We start from the raw sequence: 17,635 nt of genomic DNA, 5'->3' as shown, positions 1-17,635 counted from the left end.
CAAGCATAAAACGTACATGTAAACTATCCAGTAAAAATAAACTGTCTTTTGACATATTTTCTTTAAAGGTGGCCTGTAGGGCGACGGACTTGTCATGAAGGTTGAAGTGGGTTTAAAGCAAAGCCGTCTAGCATCGTGAGTGACAGCATACTGCCATTGTACGGCAGGTTTATTAGCGAGTAGCAATTTGGGGAAAAAAAAGGGGAGGGGGGGGGGGGGTGAAATCAACTGAAAATTTCGGAAAACATCTATTACAACCCCCCCTCTATTAAGACCTGGGAACCTTGAGGGGTCGTTTCAGAGAGGTTTGACTGTACTTGGTTTATGTGTCACACGTAGTCACATGAAAGAAAATTAATTTTTTTTTTACATTATGCATGTGTCCGTACATCGTAGGCTCTATATATCATGTGTAGGATGAATGTACATTATATTTAATTTACAAATATTACCAGTAAGAATGATACAGTTTTTATTAATGGAAAGCAATTCTCAAATGCTGCACTATACAAAATAATTTCAACTTATCTGAACACTTTTAAAGCCTTGCTTGTTGTTTTTTTCCCCTTCAGTCAAGATGCTGTTACTTGAAATATGTGTGAGACAGGATATGTTTCAGTTATGTTTTATTCAGTTTTTGACAGGAGTGAGTGTAAGAAATAGATTCCAAAATATACACATCAACTGGAATGCCCTATAGCGATGTTCCTGGGATCTATGGCTGAAGCACTGGTAAAACAACCAATAACTTGTTGCAATGCTCGTAGATCACTATTCTTCTGGCAGCAATATAAATACTACAAACGTAGTTGAATACAGGATGCTTCTTTCCCCTTCGTCGTATGATGATGCTAGTATTGATACCCTGCAAATGAAATCCACAATTACCATACCACACTCACAAACATGAAGGTTTAATTTATTTATAGTAACAATTTCCATACTTGGCATTCAAGCATATTATATTATTGCTATTAAATACAACTATTAATTTTGCAAATATTAGAATATCATTGTAAAACAATTTTCCTATAGAAAGTTTACTATGTTATTGTATTTATTGATTTTTTTTTTTTAAAGTAAAATTTGAAGTTTCACCATGTAATCAATGCTTTCCTACAGGTAATAATTATGCCAGATTGAAAAAATATTGAAATTCTGTGATGCTGTCATAAACAAATATGCAATTCACTGTTAGATTAACTTTAAAGATATTAACAAAAAAAATAATAAAAATAAATTATCAATCACTGACTATGTTGTTAATTGTGAATATTAGAATAACCAAACCTAAGTGTAAGTTGATCAAAGCAAGAAATGTTATATTAATTCATTTTGTACATTAATAGTATGATTCCATTACTTAATAGAAATTACATTTTAATATGATGACAATGAATATTCTAGTGAAACTTGTATCAAGAGAACCTTGTTAATAATTTTACTTTTAGACCTTTATAATAATCTCAGTTAATATAATTTATGGTAGAAATTCTTGTTTCACTCGCTAGCTCTTATATATTCGGTGAGTTTGAGACTCTAAACCCATAACCACTGAGTATTCCTAACTGATTTTACAGGTCATTCACAAGACAAAGGGATATCTTCCAATTGTGCAGTTGCCGTCATATACCAGGGAAATGTCTTATTCTGTTGAGGGTACTCAGTTGTGTGTGGATAGCTCACCGTTGTTGACTGAATATTGCAGAATCCCGTACAATACTACCTTTAAATAGTACAATGACTAAATTGTGTTGATGACGGGGATATTGTAGACAACGTCGATACCAACACACATCGGGAATGCAGTATCCTCTGGAATCCACGTTGGTACGGACACACAAGAACTCCCGTCGTATTTTTGCAGTTACCTGATGATTTACACACGCAAATTTTTAAGAAACTTCTTGATTAATGCGATGATCCTCTAAACTGAAGAAACTCGTTTTCTTCCAAAGAAAACTAAATCATGTCGTAATTCAGCTTACTTCACAAAGTCATTCTGGTATAGACCAAAACTTAATAATTAGATTTTTCCTTCCAAAAAAATTTTTTTTTTCTTTTTAAACTTCCACCACCAAAGACAAATATGATGCTAATAATACTATTAAATAAAAACAATAAATCCGACGAAAGAAAAGAAGAAGAAGAATATATATTTCCAAAGATAAATAAATGAAATTATTCTAAATAAATATTGGTTCTCTTAGTATAAGCTCCACCGGACATATAATCAACATTAACTAATTTAAATTCTATAAACGATATGAGTATATGTAGGTTTATAACATTACCGTGTTTTCTCGCATAATCGTCGCAGATTTTATTCTAAAATCAAGTTTTAAAAGTAGGGGTGCGACCATTGTGCTGAAAAAATTTTTTTTGTTAGGTAAAGTTATTCATAAAAACAAAACCCGTTCATGGAAAGTACGTTTATTTAAAAAAAAAAGGCGGAGTATACAAGAGCACGCCAAATTATCTATATTAATAATTCCTTAAACAAAAACCTTTCTTCAACTTTAAATAGAAAAACCAAAACTAACGCGAACGCAAGCCGCTTGAATCTGACGTGAACTAACGTGTCGTAGTACACACTTGCCACGAAAGAATGCGGGCTATAAAATGTAGTTAACTCGGCACCTGACAGAGAGCGCGCGTTGCATCCAATCGGCGAGATATCGATATTCGACTACGTGTGCGCGCTCTATACTGGAAGCAACATAACCAAACATGAATGATGCGCTGGCTACATTTTTATAAGCGGTACGCCGCGGTAACGCAGACAATCAGATAAAGGTAATACCGTTTCAAAACGTCTAAAAGAAAATTTACACGTCAGACAATTTTGTATTCCCGTTAATTAAATAAATAAGTGGTAATGACCGAAATTAATTTTTAGATTTAGATTATACCTACACTGCGGCGACGCAGACGATCAGATAAAGGAAATAACTTTTAAAAACGTCTTTATAAGAAAATTTACACGCCAAACAACGTCGTATTTTTCCGTTAATTTATTAAGTAAGTGGTAATGACCAAATAAATATTAGATTTCTACTTTAAAATACATCCTTTTATACGGAAAAGATACCTACACAAAGCGCTCGGCATCTACTAGCGGGACCAAAAACATCATGCGACGTTTACGCGAGAAGTTTTTTCATCCCAATTTTGACAGCCTAAAATATGGTTGCGACGGTTACGCGCGTGTGACAATTCTGCGATAAAACACGGTAATATTTTTAATAACAATTTCCAATCATTAATTATTAAGAATAGGGTATACAAACATCTATGATTAGTCTGAAAATTGGCCTTTGTATATTAAACAGTGTATATTGTACATATACCTATTATAGCAACTTTTATCTTAAGCTTTAACACATTGGAGACGACGCCCGAGTATAACTCGGGCGAGGGCAACTGTACTACGGGACGAAGCCCGAGTATAACTCGGGCGAGGCGTAAAAGATCCCTACACATCGCTACACGAGTCAGACCCGGTCGCCGTCTCACCCGACTCGTTTAGGTACCTAAACTGTGATGAGCTGCTATCTCTCGAGTGTTTTTACAACTGAATGATGTTGGTTGAAAACATGTCACAAGAGCGCACGTGCATCTCGGAATCGGATATGTGTAGCATTTTGCGTCCCGCGTTTTTTCTACCAACTATCTGTCTACATTGTCAAGCGTAAAAAAACCAGGATGTAATCGTTTTTATTACTTATTTTTTAAATCGGCGTTTATATATTATGTAGCGGAAACTACGTAATATAAATAATGAAAAGAGTGCTGTGATTTTCAATACGTAAATTTCTCTATTTCATCCTACAAATTTAGACATGCGTATAAAGTTTGGAAATGTTTATATAATATTTTTTATAAATTATGATTGTATGGTATAGGAAGACTATTACCATATACATTGGTTCTATGCAGTTTTATGTGATAATATCCTTATTAATCAAATGTGCGGTTTTTACGTAATAATGCTTTCATATTTATTATCGTTTTACTAAAACAATGGATACTTCAGATAATAGTGGAAATCAAGACATTGTTGATGAACCTGTCATTGACTCGGAATCAGAAGGAGAAGTTGATGGTTCCGACCTGGACCCAGACTTTGAAGCATCTGATGCAGGTATCTAATTATTATTGCAAGGCTTTTTTGTTTTTTATTTTATAAAAATAGACCACTTATAAACCAGAATTGTCGAGAAACCTTTTCTGTAAAGCACAATTTTCGGGTGAAAATTGTATTGTTGGCTCGTAATTGAATGTCATATTTTTAGTAGAAGCTTCCAAAATGTCATATATAAGGGCAATCAATGCAATTGTGGTCATTGATACAAAACTTTATAAATAAAATACATTTTGTGCTAATCCCGGCACAAGTACTGTCTGAATGACCTTCATTTACAGGCGACTGACTACGTTTCTTATCACTTCGACCACTGCTGGCTAAGTGTTTTGTATTACTGATAAACCTTTCTACATACACAACTATCACAGTTGAGGACAGTCGTTACCATAACACACAGTACATCGGCACTGTGCACTCGTAACACAAGAGCGACACACACACACACACTCTGTACTTGAACTATGAGCATTGTTTTCGATGTTGCAGTATGGCTGTCTATAGTGTGTATATTACAATAGGTGCTTCAGAAGATACATTTTATGCTCTGTTTTCAGATAATTACCAATGATATTCAGACAAGTTATAATTTGTTCAAATGCATTTGTAAATAAATGTAACGTACCACAATTTATATATTGTACAGCACTGTACTTTATTTTGCTAATCACTGTTGTATACGGTTGAAAATACACTATAGAAGCTTGTATCATTCATTCAGTCGACTAACCAGACAGAAAATTAATAAAATAAATATTTTTGATAATTTTGTGTGAAGATCATCATTGTACTGTACACAAACACATCGCAAATCTCTTGGACAAGTACAGTTTTGAGCAAACAAACTGACTCTGGCATCTGTTGTAAAGTAATAGTGCAGTTTATGGCATTATTGAGAACTCCATTATTTGTGGAAATTCCGGTCTATGGGTGATCTACAGAAAAAAAGTCACTTGTACTACCTATATATTTTTTTATTTACTTTCAGCCGATGAAGATGACTCAGATTCACAGATGGAATCTACCCCCACACCTAAAAGGCGTAAAAAAGACGAACAGTCCAGCCAGCTATACAATACAGATATTGGTTGGAATACAGAAGACATTATGCCTGATTCACCTGTCTTTCCAGAAACGACAGGTGTAACAGCACCATTAGATGATTCATCAACACCATTTGATTGTTTTGCTGTTTTCATGCCACTAAAAGTAATGAAGTTGATAAAAACTGAAACAAATCACTATGCTGGGTCAATCATTACTAAATTGAGAAGGCAAAACAAACTGAAACCAAACAGTCTTTGGGGAAAGTGGCAGACAGCTAAATTGCAGGATATTTACTTGTTCTTTGCCATAATCATACACATGTGTATAGTCAAAAAACCAAAACTTAGCGACTACTGGTCAAAATCTTCCGTTCTTCACACCCCCTTTCCGGCATCCATAATGAGCAGAGATCGATTCAAAGCCCTCCTGTCAAACCTGCACATCAGCAACAACGAACAATATATTCCACGCAAACAACCAAATTACGACCCTCTTTTCAAAATACGTCCCTTTTTTGACCATCTAAATTCTGCATTTTCAGCTTCTTTTGCGCCTTATGGCAATTTGACAGTTGATGAAGGAATGTGTGGCTTTCGAGGGCGAATACATTTTCGAGTCTACATGAAAAATAAACCTGACAAATATGGCATAAAACTCTTTGTGGTATGTGATGCTTATTCCGGATACGTGTTGAAAATAGAGGTTTACTCAGGGAAGGGAGCAGAAGAGCCGGGTGTTATGGCGTTACTAAAGAGACTTTTGGAAAACTATGTTGATAAGGGCTTCACTGTGTACATGGACCGCTATTATTCATCACCAGCTGTGTTTGATTATTTGTGGGAACACAAAACGAAGGCAGTAGGGACATGCATGTCAAACAGAAAGGGACTTCCGCAAAGTGCTGTTGTAAAAAGAACAATAAAAAAAGGAGAAGTCATTGCAAGTCGGAGAAATCATTTGCTCTGCCTGAAATGGAGACACGAGAGATGTCTTGATGCTGTCAACTTGCCATACAGCCTCTACAAGTGATGTTGTTGTTCGTTCTCGGAACGGGCCAGTTACAAAAATAAAACCAGATGTTGTCCTTGATTACAACGTCCACAAAACTGGAGTCGATAGATCCGACTAAATGATTGCATATTATCCATTCAAACGGAAGCAGTTGAAATGGTGGAAAAAATTATTTTTCCACCTGTTTGTCATGAGTGCAACAAATGCTTTTGTATTCTATCGGGAGACAAGGAATCCTGAACAGCGGAAAAAATGCAGCCTGGTGCAGTTTCTGATGCAGCTGGGAAACGCCTTTGTGAAAGAAGCAAACAAGGAACAACAAATCAGCTGTCAGCCAGGTCCCAGCACAAACAGACTGAACGGAAGACACTTTCCAGGAAAGATTCCTGCTACAGAAAAAAAGGCAAATCCTACACGTGTTTGCAAAGTCTGCACAGATAGAAGCAAGCACCAGACAGGGAAACTAGCTAGAAAGGAAACTTCTTGGTGGTGTCCTGACTGCAGTGTTGCATTGTGTGTGCCAGACTGTTTCAAAATATACCATACAAATGCTAATATGTGTAGCTTAGTTTCAGTGAAACATCAGTTTCAGTGAAACATCACAATGGTTTTTGATAATATTTTATCATATTATGTCGTCTGTGTTTTACATAAATATTTTTATAAAAGTGTCTGCTAATGCCAAAATGTTTCATTACACACAACATAAAAGCCAATCTTGTATAAAATGTGACTGCACTTTCTTTTGAACGAAAATTGGACTATTTCTATTTTGAACATTTTACAATATTCAAAAATGACATTTCATTTTGTAATATTATTACAGCATATCAAACAATATGACTATGACTGCCAAACTTTAGGTGTAAAGTGTAAAGGGATAATTTGTATAGTACGTGTCTAAACATTTATGTACAGAAATAGATTTATTTGATAGTCATACAAGGCCATTTTATTAGAAAAATTTATACTGATTTTTTGTATAGAACTAGATTTTTTATAGGTTTTTGGTTTTATTTTTGTAAATGTGTCTCATAATTTTAGTGTGACATGATCTAGAGAAACATGCAGTCTAAAGGCCAACTTATTGTAAAATGTGTGTATATGTTTCTTGTACAGTCTTGTACAGAAATAATGTTTGTAATATGTTTGGTGTATTTTAGTATTTACAATAGTTCTGCTGTTTGGTTATCAATAGGGACCTCTTATAAAATTATCTAAAGATATTGCAGTGAAAAGGTCAACTACTGTACAATGTGACTAACATTTTTAGTGTACAGAAATAAGTTTATTTATATTTTTGGCATGTTTTATCATTTAGGTTACCTACTACAATCACTTTAGACTACTTTGGATTACAGTGAGAACATCTCACAAAATGAACTAAAGACTCAAGTGCACATACCAACTTTTTGTACAGTGTGACTATACATTTTATGTACAGTACTGTACATAATTTTTTCCATATATTTATGTTTTCCTTTTTGGTTTACAATACTACAATCATTCTGATATTCATCAGGACTTCTCATTATAAAGGTGTTTCTCATTCTCTCAAACTGTGTAATGTGAAATTTGTGGAGATATTTTTATTGATAAAAAGAGGGGAGAGGGGCATTATTACCGGATATAGTATATATGTATGGTAACATATGTTATATGTATAATTTTAGACAGTTTGTATGGTACGTTAGACATGTCTACAAATGCTATGGTGTTCCGACAATAGTCTGGTATACATGGTCAAAATGTAAGATATTGTCGTAAAACTTTTTTTTATTTCCAAAAACATGATTTCTTTCAAATTGTAAAATTTTTATAATTTTGAGAAACAAAAAAATGTTTTAATGTATCTAAGTAGAAAAAACTATGAATTTTAATTACGTATATTATAATATCAATATACTAGAAAAATAGAGATACCAAATATTTTTGAAAATCGTGAAAAAGGTGCAGTCCACCTAGTCCAAGTAGGTCATATCCAACCAGTCTCCAATGTGTTAACTAAAAAAAACTAAGATAGTTTTAAAGTGCTTGTGAAAAACAGTTTAAAAATAGTGCAGTTGAGCTGTATGAACCAAACTAAATGACGAAAAGTTAATTAACTAAAAAAATATTAAAAAATATAGAAAATGCAGATGTACCTGTGAATGATCTCTGGTTTCAAGTACCGTAAAGTGTAGAGTATTCCTTGACCATTTTCAAAACGTACTCTGAATGGTTTTCCTGAAAATAAAAAGGTACCAGATATACAATTTTGACAGACTGATCATGTTTATCCTGTATACAGTGTGCATGTATGTGTGGACATAGAACAAACATCCAGAGTTTGTATCACAAACATTGAGACGTTGTTCCTCGTTAAATGTTTACAAGGAAAATGTTTTGTTACACAAGTTCTTATAAATAACCCATGATATAGAATAAACATAGATGGCAATTTACATAAAATTTAAGTTTCCTGGGATTTGGGAAATAAACTGATGAACTTAAATAGCTAAAGCAATTATTGTTCCATCCCCGTTCCAAGCTGTTCGCAACAGACCCATCCTGACTACGGTTTTATTACACTGTTTGTCGAGAATCATTCAGGTCAGATACTTGTGATGGTTCCTCGCTAAAGGCTGTGGTTGCCGATCTAGTCCTTCCCCAGGATTTCTTGAAGTGTGACATTGAGTGTTTCCGTCTGACGACCTCGCCATTGACAGACTCCAGGGCGCTGCGAGAATGAGGCTCGTACCCAGCGTGTGGCCATGCACCAAACATTGTCATCAGGGTTCGGTAATATGGGCAACTAGCATTGGCGAAGTGTGAGACACGTTACTGCATTGCTCTCCAGCTATTCCCCACACCACACTGCTAGATAACACGCACTTTGAACATTGTTCAGAAAAGTAGGGACACTCCACACTGCCATGTACGCTGAAATCCCTTGTCTCGCTTCGTGTTTTTTTTTTTTACTTGTTTCCTTTATTGTCCCTATTGCAACATTTGCATGCATGCATCACCGAATCCGCCTTGTGTCCAGCTGATGGTCTGCGCCATGTTTGCGGGGCACCCGACTGCGGAAACAGTTCCAAAGGATAGTATCTTTTGGAAGCAACTGTTTTCAATGATGGAAATTATCATAATACTTATCAACCACTATCATGTTAGGTGAAACATCATTTCTGCAAAATTTTAAGAATTGCAAAATGGCAATAATAGTGTAGAAAAAGTAACTTCAACCAGGAGTGTATGCAGAATTTCATTTTTGGGCTTTTTCCACTGTTTGCTTTCAAAGTATTCCCATTTGTTGACTGCACAGAAAAAATAAAATTCTGTATTTTTACAAAAGATTTCTTTGAAAACTAGTTGCCAAGAAATAGTTTGTAATACAAGTACAAGACAGATATTGTAACTTTGTATAACACATGGTCAGTGGCGGATTTAGAGGGGGGGGGGGGGGGGCAGGGGCACGTACTCCCCCCATAAGGGTAAAATATGCACTGGATAATATGACTTCTGAAGTAATAGGTTTTATACTAGGTCCAGACCCATAAGTCAATCCTGTATCTGCCCCTGCACATGGCTACGGTTATTTTTGGATATATAAAATACACGTCTTTGAGATAATACTGAGTATTTCTTAATAAAACTGGCACATAATTTTATATGTTAGTTGATGTTTACTACAAGCAAAATCTTTTTAATCATGGAAATGATAATTGAATATTTAATAATTGGACTTTATTTTATTTTATTATGCATAGTAGTGTGCACAGTTAATACTGGAAAGCTATTGAGGGAACGGTTTACAAATAACTTTAGCTATTGGAGGTATTGGAACAACACAAAGCATAAATGCACGGGTAAGAATCCGAACCCAGTGTTACTGCAAACACAAATTTTAGTGACACAGTTCTTTTCATGTATTTGTACAAATTTACAAATACATGTAATTCAACATGAATATTTCTGTTACATTCTGGAAAAAAAAATACAGTGTAGGAGTGTTAGATTTTTTTAGGATTTCAGAGGTTGGGGAGGAGAGTTGGCCTCTCCATCTCCCCACAATTGCGTACAACCCTGATTTCAATTATGTCAACTACTGCCGTCTCACGACAATCACTAATGCCATGTTCGCACCAATCTCGTTCTCGACGACGTGGAAGCGCGTCCTCGCCAGCTTGAGGCCGTCCTCCCCATGCACGGCCAGCACCATGAGGTCCTGGTAGGGCCGCACGGCGCCTGGCGCCAGCGCCGTGTGGATCACCGTCTCCATGAGCCGCGCCCCCGTTGCACAGTCGGCGCCATCCTCGTCACAGAATTGCACGCAGTGCCTGCTGACAGCAGCAACACAAGCCTACAGTTAATTTTTTTTTTCCTAGCTTAACAAACACTAAGTGTATTTATGGGAGGGTCCAGGTTAGAGAGGGACCTAGATGCATCTCAGGCCGAAGCCTACATGCCTAGTCATGTTGGGGATTGGCCCTGTAGGGAGAGGATCACTTGCATCGTGTGCTTGTTCAGGGATTGGCCAGCCACGCTAGCGATTGAAGCCATGACTATCTCACTTATCTTAAATCTAGATTAAAACTTTGTTAAGTTGGGCCCAGGTAAAATCTGCATAGAGACAAAGGAAACCCTGGTCTCACGCAGTGGCAGACGTGGGCAGGAGGGTGGAGGAGATAAGGAGAATAATCCCCCCTGCCCCTCACACAAAGTTATGAAAAATATCTGCAAAATATCTGTGAAGACAATATTTTACTGTCTAATGAGAAGCCAAGTCGCCTATGGCTACCTCTGTAAGTGCATATGTCAGTGTGTTAGCGTAAATAGAAATGTAAGTTCATTTTCAATTCACAAGTTCAAATTTTAATCTTTTTTCTATTTTTCTTTCCCAAATCACCCCTCTCACAAAGAAAATTATTACTGTATCAGCCACTGGGTCACAGACATGCGGGATGCAATCGGCATGCAGTAATATTGTGGAAATATACAGGATACAGAGGTATTATGGATGAAGATTTTTTCATTGTAGAAAAGAGTCCACCATGAGGGGATTGGGGCACTTCGATGCAAGGTCCACTTTCTTAATTTTCATTTGGGATTGAATTTTAATAATGAGGGAACAGAGCCACACCTGAAAAGTTTCGAAGTTCTTCGAAGTTTGCAGCTTACTCGAACAACTACGAGGTGCATGTGTTACTGTATGAAAACCAAAAACAAAAATTACTTGCTGAAATTTTGAATCAATATTTTGAATTTTTTTATTTGATTGAATTGTGATTTGAAAAATTTAAGAAAATATCTTTGTTATGTCCTTTGATAGTTCGACTTTAAGGTCCCTGTCATTATTAAGGCAAGCTGCTTGCAAGCACAGTAAGACTCACGCATGGTGGCGCCTGCATTACTGTGGAGGCGAACGAACATGTTTATATTCAATTACAGTGAAACCCCGTATTTACGTTAACGCTATTTACGTTTTCCCGTTATTTACCTCCTTTGTTATTGGCCCAATTTATTTTCCATAAGGCGGTATATGTCGTTTTCACGCTTGTTACGTCGGAAAAGTTGCTTCATTCCCGTTATTAACGTCTCGTTCAGTGTTTACAAACACCGAAACATGGCCGCCATAGAAGAAAGATACATCAAAAGCTGCGTATGTGAATGCGTTCGCGTCGTGAACAGTGCAAGTAACCTTGCACTATTCACAGTACTTCTATTTCCACAGCTTTCCGCTATGAGCGCTGGTAGTATCATTGGCTTTAGCGGTAAATGTATTTGACACATCTTAAACTCTTTGTCGTTATTAATATCTGTGAGAAATTGGAGAAAGTGAAACAACGAAAAACTATTACCGTTGCCGATAAAATTAAAATAATTGCCAAATTCGACGAATATGTTGGATCACGTGTGGACCTTGCGAAAGAACTTTCAATCCCTGTGAGTACTCTTAACACCATCATCAAAAGCCGAGAAACCATCACTGCAAATGCCGCGCAATGTGGGCCAAGTGCTAAAAAACGTAAATATGTGAAGGATTCAAAATTCAAACAGCTGGAAGATATTCTTCTTGAGTGGTTTTCTGGTGCACGTGCCGCAAATTTACCAATAAATGGTACAATACTGAGAGAAAAAGCACGTGTTATTGCCTCTAGGCTGGGAATTCAAGATTTCTCAGCTTCCAATGGATGGATTGATCGGTTTAAGCAGCGTCACAATATTGTTTACAAGGTGGTTTGTGGCGAAAGCAAAAGTGTGGATGTGGAGACTGTGGAACATTGGAAGGAAAAGCTACAGGAAACAATTGCTGGGTTCGACCCGAAAAATGTTTTCAATGCCGACGAAACAGGGTTGTTTTTCAATGTTCTACCAGACAAAACCTTTAGTTTTAAAGGGGAAACGTGTCACGGAGGTAAGCTCAGCAAGCAACGGATTACTGTGTTATTGCTTACCAATGCAGATGGAAGTGAAAAATTCCCCCTTTATGTCATTGGCAAAGTGAGGAAACCTTGATGTTTTAAAAACATCAGGTCACTCCCAACAAAGTACGAAGCAAACACCAAAGCCTGGATGACCAATGCTTTGTTTCAGAGCCAGTTGCATGCATTTAATTCAAAAATGGCTTTGCAAAATAGGAAAGTTCTTCTTTTCATAGATCAGTGCTCTGCTCACAAAGCAACCCCAGCTTCGCAACACTGATATTGTCTTCTTCCCAGCAAACTGCACGAGTGAGCTACAGCCCCTTGACTTGGGTATCATTCAGGCATTCCATTCAAGTTTTTGTACCGCAGATACCTAGTTTCAAGGGCAGTAACAATGCTTGATGTTGGAAAAGACCCTTCTTTGATGAAGATAAATCTGCTGACTGCATTGCATTTTAGTGCAAGAGCCTGGATAGAAGTGAAAACATCAACAATTCAAAACTGCTTTGCAAAAGCTGGATTTGTGTTCCCAGAAAAGCCTTACACTCTCAGTGAAGAAGATTACAGTGACATTGAAGATGTTGAAGGACATGAGAGGGTGTTGCAGGAGAAAATATTTCAAGATTACGTGGATGTGGACAGTCAGGTGATCACTTCGGAAGTGCAATGTATAGAAGATATTGTAGAAAGCCATGTCAGTACTTCTGAACAGGATACTGACGAAGATGATGATGATGATGAAGAAGTGACAACACCCACGAGTAAAGATGCTCTTGCTGCTCTTCAAACTCTGCGAGACTACATTGGAGTATCTGCTGGTGAAAACTGTGATGGTGTTTTTGATAATTTTTATACTTTAGAAAAGCAGATCATGTGCATGAACACTCAAAGATGCAAGCAAACCAAGATTTCTGATTATTTTACAAAGAAATAGACCTAAGTTAGGCATGAAAGTTTTTGCACATAAGCCTACAAAACTTTTTTATGGTAACATTTTATCATGGCACACATTGCTTCAGTGTTGTATTCACACAATTTTATAAGTTATATGTTGTAAATTTATTTTGGTTTACATAGGCCTAATGAAGGATTTTTTTTTTAAAGATATTTCGTTCACTGTGTCTTTTTTTGATGTCTCTGACTACTGAAGTAAAAGGAGTGCATTAAACCAGGTATGTTATATTTTAAAAATATGTTTCCCTCAATTTACACTCTGGTATTTACACTTTTTGTCTCTGTTCCCCTGAAAAGTGTAAATAAGGGGTTTCACTGTATGTGTTTTACATTAAAATTTTTTCGAGCACCAATAAGTTGTCGCGGTTCGGGTTTTCGGAGCGCCTTTACGGCGATGAGAGATAGTGGGCGCCACCACATGGAAGGGCTGAGACCCATCTCAGGGCGTGACATCACCCGTGTGAGGCAAGATTAAACCCTCAGTTGTTACATGTAATTCGCTCAGACCTGGCTCGCTCTCAGCGTCAGGCATGCTTATACTATAATAACAAATCATGGGCTCTCAAGGCGTCCCACACGCCTGCTCACAGTAGGTCGCCACGTGGTCGGTAAAATAAAAGAAGGTAGTTTTATACTTAAGGTATTTAATGCATACACACGCTCCCATACACAGCTTCGCCATGATACAGTTCCAAGACCCAAGGCACTAAATAGTTTTAGAGGAGTAAGACCCACGCACGTGGCCGCACAAGCAATTATGTGCCCCGGGGGTAGCGTGAAAGTGATTGATGATTAATTAAGATAAAACAGAACTACGGATCGAAGTACAAAGGGCAAAGTCCCCGGGTGCGGAAGGCAGCGTCTTACCTCGGTCGTTGGCGGTGGAGAACTGGCCAAGCGCTGGGCTCTCCCGGAACATCATGGTGCCTTCCCGCCTGGCCAGATTACCGTTACACTTTTATGATTAAGTGCCTTGAAATCTTACTTAAGACAAATACAAAAACCATTCTATAATTACAGCACGCTCTCCCATGGCTCTACTTTTATCAAACAAACAGTTATTAATATATTATATTTAAATAAATGCCGACTTCGGCTCACGTTCGGGTACGCTTGTGTTGACCTGGTAATGTCTTTATATTACACAAATAAAATCACATAATAAACAAAAACAAAACCCTCCCACCCGTCAGTGGCGACACAAATACACGGGAAAAAATAAAAAGATTTACAATGTATTTATTATGAATTTAGGGGGACGTTGCACTGCGCCTACAGCGCCCTCTTGTGGTAGTTCGTGGCGCGCTATTTGAACACACGACTACGTACTTTCATGATAGTGCGACTGCCAGTGAGGGAAGTGGGACAGGGCAAGGAGAAAGATGGCGGAGGCTGATCAGGCTTCTGAGGTGCAGGCCCGGTTGACGTCAAAGTGTTTTCCTAAAAACATTTTAAAGTAAAACAAAACACAACACATGATCTGTTTTTCTTCTCCTACTAATACCGCCATGTTAATTTAGGGACAACAGCGAAGTTGCACGAACGCCAATTAATCGGATGTGTGGCTCTAATCCCTGAGAATCGTAGGCTTCCCCAGCAGGCAACAGCTACTGCTGTGCTCTCTCTCGTCCTGCCTCGTAAGCTGGAAGAATGTGAGCAACTTCGTTCAAGAGAAAAAGGAGCGGAAGGGGGGAGGGGTGACAGGAACTGAAAGACGCCATTACAGTTTCAACAGTTTATAGACCATGGCTATTTTACAACATTTAATTTTCAAAATTTGTCCTGAAGTTTGTTGGTCAAATTCACACTTATTCTGTATATGTACCCAATGTACAAAGGTGCATTGGATACAATTTGGAGTCACTTAAAATTTATTCCATGCAATTAAAAAAAAAACAATGTTAACAAACAAAATATGTTGTCTTGTTACAACAACCTCACTCACAAAAATTCACTAGCTGGAAATAAAAAATAAATACAATCAACCTGCCATCAATATTAGGATATTGAACTATGCTGACCGTCCAAGTATCAGCATTTATTGTCGCTTGCAAACACTTTGGGACCAACACCACACAGGAAGTGTTGCAGGAGAGTCCGTCAGCACCGTCCAATGTAGCAAGGCCTTTATTAGGATGTGTCTTACTCTTTGAACATTTAACTAGCAGTTTAGTTTGTTTTACAGTGTACTACTATCCAGTGTATTATTATCATGAAGGTATTAGGCTATGGAGTGGTTGTCTGTTCTAAAGTTGAAGTCATTCTGGTTAGTAATTGCTAATTGGTTATCAAAACTAACCATAGCTATATATAGAAGATAATGCTAGATGAAATAAACTTGCTAGGGAGAATCATAAAAATGGCATCATGAAGCGTGTATTGTTAAACAAAGATGTTAAAAACACATTAGCAAAGAATAATCAGTGTAAAATATCATGGTAACCAAACAATGTTTAGCTATCCAGAAGAGAAAGAGGGCGTGATAGTGTCATTCACATTTTGACTTACAGTGAAACCTCGTTAATACAATATTGGTTAATACAAAATCCTCGTTATTACAAACCTGTTTAAATCCCCAGCAACATGAATAGGATCTTCAGTATTAAATAGTTTGTTTATTACGAAATGTAGGATATTATGTAATTCAAAGTTCTACTGTGACCCGAAACTGGTTTTCGCGTATATTTAATACCTGATAATACAAAGTTAGTTTGTATTCTCGTCATAAAAACATTCGTGGCATCTTCAGAAATAGATATTACTGATGCCATTTTAAAAGAAAAATCTTGAATGTGATCCCACAGCGATATTGTACGAATTCCACACGTGAAATACGGAAGAAAATTTCAGTTTACTACTATATTTTACCACATCAACTTCTAAAATACTATCATCTTGTTTTATCATAGTTACAAAACAGCGTACATCGGCCATGTTGAAACATAACAGTTTCACTTTCACAACGAAAAATAAACGAAATGTAGATAAAGTGAAGCACATAAATAACAATTATGTCTTAACTCTCTACAAATTATGTTTTCTCATTGCTATAACAAATTCATTTTAAATATCACAGTGAATTGATATTAAACGATCAGCAAGCTGCCGCCATATTGGTTGGAATTAGAAGAGTGCGGGTGCCCTGTGTAATATATTGCCATATTTTGGGGAATCTTATTACTTGCCCCCAAAAAACAACCCGAATCCTCAAATTATTGTCAAAAGAAAAATCAAATTTAATTGTATTTTCCCATTTACGTCACAAAAATGATGGTGCTACCATCTCTTGTCGGCCGTATCGTAACCCGCCCCTTAGTGATGCAAGGACCAATCGCAGCAGTCCCTAATGATTTTCGTTGTTTCCTTTATTGTTTATTAGATTAAATATAATTTTATCTTCGTAACTCGATTGCATTCGAGTAAACAACAAAAACATTAATATGAATATAAACATCCAACGCGTGATACATACACGGTAAATGCTAATAAAATGGCAAACTTAAAATAACGTCATTTACAGCTTTGCATTTCAGGCTGATTGGTTGCCCGTTTATTTATAAATTTTGACGATAATCATGATGTCTATAATTTTTTAGGCACCTTTTTATTAACGAAATATGTTGTCATGTTTAAATACTTTCTTTAATAAACATGTCAGTTTTCCGTAAACCCTAATTCTATTTCATATTAGTTGTAGGCCAAATGGCATGCTGTACGCTGTTGACATAGGTAAAGTTTGAATTTTTCGAACGTGAAATATATTTTATTCCTGAAAATACTGTGAAAAATATTATTCCCTACCGCTCGAATTTTTTCCTGTTAGTCGGGATCCCGCACACCCTAGTCATCCAATATACGTATGTACTAGACTGAAGTTGGCTTATTCTCCAAAATTATAAATTTTATGGTGCCATGTCTTATTGGTTATTGGTCAACGTATGTAGAGATGTTGAATTTTATTTACGTCACTGAAAACTTGGTTTCACATGAACAGGGTCACATTTATTTTTTCATATTAAATTTTAATGGCCCAATGTTAGATTTTCAGCCTTTTCTGGTATATTTTTAT

General features: G+C 36.7%; 1 protein-coding gene across 1 annotated transcript in view; it reads right to left on the bottom strand.

Annotated features, from left to right (window-relative positions):
• Positions 1 to 609: 609 nt before the first annotated feature.
• The window catches only part of LOC134546339 (hemicentin-1-like), a 345,137-nt gene continuing 328,111 nt past the window's right edge, over positions 610 to 17,635 (bottom strand). Inside the window, exons 50-52 of the mRNA XM_063389116.1 lie at positions 10,331 to 10,527; positions 8,347 to 8,428; positions 610 to 865 (exon numbers count right to left, since the gene is read on the bottom strand). Coding sequence (XP_063245186.1) covers positions 772 to 865; positions 8,347 to 8,428; positions 10,331 to 10,527 — 373 coding nt within the window. The 3' untranslated portion in view covers positions 610 to 771. The remainder of the gene's footprint in view (positions 866 to 8,346; positions 8,429 to 10,330; positions 10,528 to 17,635) is intronic.

The sequence above is a fragment of the Bacillus rossius genome, chromosome 1, assembly GCF_032445375.1.
Source record: "Bacillus rossius redtenbacheri isolate Brsri chromosome 1, Brsri_v3, whole genome shotgun sequence".
NCBI lineage: Eukaryota > Metazoa > Arthropoda > Insecta > Phasmatodea > Bacillidae > Bacillus > Bacillus rossius.
The sequence above is the reverse complement of the archived record's forward strand: the minus strand, read 5'-3'. Positions and strand labels throughout refer to the sequence as shown.